The following is a 4,568-nucleotide window of genomic DNA, read 5'->3' as shown; positions in this document are numbered from 1 at the left end:
GGGATCTCGGCAAGTGGTTTTACCCCGGGCCTCAGTTTCCCCATCTGTGGGCGGTTCGTGACCGTCGGTTGCAGGGAGCACAGCGCCTCAGTCCTGTGTTCAGATGGTTCCGGGACTGGCCCTCGCTGGACCTTTCTCACCTTGCACCCCGCACCCCTTCCCCGCAGAGAGAGACGTGAGCCGCACCGACAGGAGCAACAAGTTCTACGAAGGCCCCGAGAACCCGGGGCTGACCCTGCTGAATGACATCCTCCTCACCTACTGCATGTACCACTTCGACCTCGGTGCGCTGGGCGCCGGGGGCGGGGCCTGCCCTGGCAGCCAAGGGCCCGGGCTGCACCCTGACCTCGTGTCTTCTAGGCTACGTCCAGGGCATGAGCGACCTCCTCTCCCCGATCCTCTACGTCATTCAGAACGAGGTGGATGCCTTCTGGTGTTTCTGTGGCTTCATGGAGCTCGTGGTGAGGCTCAGGACGGGTGGGAGACGGGCCCCCTTCCAGGGGTCGGAGCCCAGCGCTTCAGGTGGCCCTCCCCCCACAGCACGGGAACTTTGAGGAGAGTCAGGAGACCATGAAGCGACAACTCGGGCAGCTCCTGCTGCTCCTCCGGGTGCTGGACCCACCGCTCTGTGACTTCCTGGGTACGTGTCTTGGTGGGTGGGAAGGGGACATCGGGGCCACAGACCTTGCCAAAGAGTCTCTGGGAGTGAGTAGCCACAGGCAGCGTCCAGGACACTTGGTCCTGATCCAAACCGGAGAAACATCTCGCAGAAGCCAAAACCCAGAACTTACTTACCTGTAAGAGCAGGACCGCAGTAGAGCTAACCCTGAGCGGATGCAGGTGCGTGCACCCTGCCGTCAGCCCCGCACTTAGCACGCACATCTGGTGTACCTCCCAGCACTTTATTCCCCGCTGCCTGGAGCCAGGGGTTGGACGCTGGTTCCCTGAGCTCCTTCCTTCCTTCCTTGTTCGATGTAACAAAGTCAGGAGATTAAGAAAGTAAAAGTTACTGTCAATAGTGGCATTCTGTGGGCTGCAGAGGATGGTAAGCTAACTTACTTATGGGCATCGCTACATTGAAATTTTGACTTTAGTTGCTTCTATGTCATTGAAAGTTCCCTAAACCGTCCCTTGTATCAACCACACAGCATTCTGTCCATCTTAAGGAACAAGAATAGACTTGAGCTGACCTGCTGGACGTTTAGTTTACTTGTCCTTTTCCATCGTGATGAATGTAGGCTGGATGATTTCTTTAGATTACGTTCCAAGCGAAACCATCCAGGGCAGTTCGTGCTTTGACAGTTTTGGAAATGTCTGTCCCCATACCTCCTTCCCTGGAGAGTTGGGCCAGCTTCCGGTGTTGCTGGCAGGGTACACGAGTGCCAGTTCCCTGGGGCCACCACCAGCGGTGGACGCTGAATGGTTTTTACCTTTTCCTTGAGCATACTGGCCTGACCGTGTCCTGCACGTGGCACAGCTCGCCTTGTCTGGGCTGGGGAGCAGGATGGGAAGGGTTCCCGTTGGCACAGCGTTCCCGTCTCAGCTCCGAGGCCGTCCCGCGCCGGGCGTAAGTTGCTCGCCTCGGCTGGTGGAGGGTCTCACGGCCGGGGCGACTTCTCGCGGAGCCTCCGTCCGGCCCCGGCACGCTGTGAATTAGAATGGCATTGGCACCGGTTCCGGGCTGGCCCTTTGCTGCCACCGCTGTCCTCCCACAGACTCTCAGGACTCCGGCTCTCTCTGCTTCTGCTTCCGGTGGCTGCTCATTTGGTTCAAGAGGGAGTTTCCCTTCCCGGATGTCCTTCGGCTATGGGAGGTGGGCAGCCAGCCTGTGTGGGAGGGCTGTGGGAGGTGGGCAGGGGCCGGGGCAGACCTGGGGGCGACCTCAAGCAGAGGCTGGGCCGTGACCCCTCCTTCCGGCACCCCCAGGTGCTGTGGACAGGTCTCCCTGGCCCCAACCTGCACCTGCTGGTGGCCTGTGCCATCCTGGACATGGAGCGGGACACCCTCATGCTCTCAGGCTTCGGCTCCAATGAGATCCTCAAGGTCAGGCGCTGGCCCCTCCCACCTTTTTCCTGCCCATCCTGACCTGTGCAGACGGGACACGGCAGCTGGGTGTGGCCTCCATGGAGGCTGGCACTGCCTGTGCCACAGTACCTTGCAGCAGTCGGTACTCAAAATAGGATTCTCAAAAGTATGGTTAACTGAGCTCTGAGCATGGCAGCCACGAGGCTGGCTGCATTTGTCCCTTACTCCATCCTGACCCTGCCTCCCAGCACTGCCCTCACGGAGCATGTGGCCCTTGCATGAGGGGGGGGGTCCTGGTACTCGCCGGGACCTTAATGCGGGGCGGGGCCACGGGGTGGAGCTCAGTATCCTGCATCTGGCAGCAGCTTGGGAGAGTGTGGCCAGCCAATCCTCTCGCTCCCCTAGGATCCCCAAGAGGGCCGGCCCCATCTGTCTTCCCTCCATGTGTCCCCAGCACGGGGCACAGAGCTGGGTGCGGGGGAGGGGGCGGTTGAGTGCAGGCGGGCCTGACCCACCCCTCCCACAGCACATCAACGAGCTGACCATGAAGCTGAGTGTGGAGGACGTACTGACCCGGGCCGAGGCCCTCTACCTGCAGTTGATGGCCTGTGTGGTGAGTCCCCGGCACCCCCCGACGGCCCCCCTTCCCCTGCCCTGTCGAACTGCTGACTTTTTGCTCCCCACCCCCTGACCTTCCAGGAGCTGCCCCACAACGTGCAGGAGGTCCTGGGGCTCGTACCCCCCACAGAGCCCCACAGCCCATCGCCCCCTGTCTCCCCACTGCCGCTGTCGCCCACCCGGGCCCCACCGGCCCCTCCACTCCCCTCGGACGCTGCCCCGCAGCCGGACAGCAGCTTGGAGATCCTGCCTGAGGAGGAGGAGGAGGAGAGCAGGGACTCCTAAGTCACTGGGCCTATGGCAGCCTGCCCCAAACAGCACTTTATCCAGCTCTCAGCCCATGATCCTGCCCCTCCCAGAGGCTGGGGGTGGAGCGAGCAAAAAGGGGCGGGGCTCCTGCGGGGCCCGGCCCGCCCGATTAGCTGGTTTTATTAACTGACACTCCTGATTAGCTGGTTTTATTAACTGACACTTCTTATGGCCATTTGGCCTTGTGTAGGGGGAGCTGCCACGTTGCCTTGAACCTGGATGGGGAGGGGTGGTTCGTGGTCCCCTCCCACACCTCTCAGAGCCGGTGTCTGCCCAGTAACCCTGACCCTACTGATGAGACGTGAGAGGAGGGTGAGAGGAGGTCCCTCAGTGGTTACTGGCGGTGGCGGCAGGGTTCTGTTAACTGCCTGAGTTTGGGGCTTTGGTAGGAGTGAGGGATGGAGTGCTGGGGTGTGGCCACCACCTAGTAGCTGTCGGGGGGACACATCTGAACGTAACCGGGACGGGAGAGCCTGCAGAGCAACTCGGACACTCTAGGGACCCTGCCTACCAGCCTCTTGTTACGCGAGTAAAATAAACTTTCATCCACGATCGGCCGGGCTGTCTGTTACTTTCATTGGGCCCATCTGTGTCGTGATCATGGGGGGGGGCACTGATCACCGTTAACCAGTCAGGGGTACAAAGCAGCGACAGTCCTCGTGCAGTGGAGCCCCGGGCCCTGGCAGAAGCAGGGCAGCTTCTCAGGCTTCTGGCTAGGCACGCCGCCTTCTACCAAGAGGTGATGGCTCTGCTCCAAACGAACTAGGGAAGGACTGGGCCAGCGAGGGCGCGGGACCACGGCTTTTTCCGAAAATACTTTAATACTGGGTCCTCTGGTGGGTCGTGTGCAGAGCAGGTACGTGTAGAGCTGAAGGGTGGGTGGCCTCCCGCTTTTGGGTTTGCACGGGCCGGCTGGGCACAGGTGCCTACGCCGCGCGCACACGCCTCTCCTGGCAGTGGACCTGATTGTTGATCAGCACCGCGGCGCGCAGCGCCGACTTGACGGCCGTCTCCACCCAGCCATGCGGGTAGGCCGTGTGCTCCCCGGCGAAGTAGAGGCGACCGAAGGGACCCGCCCATTTGAACTCCTTGTCTTCGTCCTCTTGCCAGAATGGCGGCTGTACGACGAAGCCGCCCTGGCTGTGCGGGTCCTCAGCCCAGCGCTTGACGACGCCGCTGCCGTCCCAGAGCCGGTACACAATCGGCCCGTGCAGCGCTGCCACGTCGTCGAGCGCCAAGCGCAGCGTGTCTTCCCGACTAAGGCCTGCAAAAGGGGCCGACGCGTCCGACCACGTGTACGAGGCCAGCAGCAGCGCGCCTTCGCCCGGCGGCGGGTAGAATATCATCCGCGACGGGCGGTCGGTGTTCGAGTGGCCGCCCTCGATGTGCTCCTCGTGCCAGAAGGGTCGGCGGAAGCTCAGGAACACTTTGGTGGCCGGCACGTAGTGCAGCCTACGCAGAGCCTCCTGCAGCTTCCGCGGCAGCGGCGGCGAGAATTTCATGCGCTGCAGCGCGGGCCCGCTCGCCGTCAGCAGCACCACGTCGGCGGTCAACGTCTTCAGACTCTTGTCTGGCAGCGAGGTCCCTATGTGCACGTGCACCTGCCGCGTATCCTG

General features: G+C 62.0%; 2 protein-coding genes across 2 annotated transcripts in view; one reads left to right on the top strand and one right to left on the bottom strand.

Annotated features, from left to right (window-relative positions):
• The window catches only part of TBC1D17 (TBC1 domain family member 17), a 12,490-nt gene extending 8,984 nt beyond the window's left edge, over positions 1-3,506 (top strand). Inside the window, 8 exon segments of the mRNA XM_023520138.1 lie at positions 75-149; positions 151-284; positions 361-461; positions 541-640; positions 1,716-1,813; positions 1,927-2,043; positions 2,552-2,638; positions 2,725-3,506. Coding sequence (XP_023375906.1) covers positions 75-149; positions 151-284; positions 361-461; positions 541-640; positions 1,716-1,813; positions 1,927-2,043; positions 2,552-2,638; positions 2,725-2,928 — 916 coding nt within the window. The 3' untranslated portion in view covers positions 2,929-3,506.
• Positions 3,507-3,754: 248 nt separating this feature from the next.
• IL4I1 (interleukin 4 induced 1) overlaps positions 3,755-4,568 on the bottom strand; it is an 8,775-nt gene continuing 7,961 nt past the window's right edge. Inside the window, exon 6 of the mRNA XM_023520164.1 lies at positions 3,755-4,565. Coding sequence (XP_023375932.1) covers positions 3,879-4,565 — 687 coding nt within the window. The 3' untranslated portion in view covers positions 3,755-3,878. The remainder of the gene's footprint in view (positions 4,566-4,568) is intronic.

Source organism: Pteropus vampyrus, unplaced genomic scaffold (assembly GCF_000151845.1).
Source record: "Pteropus vampyrus isolate Shadow unplaced genomic scaffold, Pvam_2.0 Scaffold250, whole genome shotgun sequence".
NCBI classification, from domain to species: Eukaryota; Metazoa; Chordata; class Mammalia; order Chiroptera; family Pteropodidae; genus Pteropus; species Pteropus vampyrus.
This window is presented reverse-complemented; position numbering and strand designations above follow the sequence as displayed.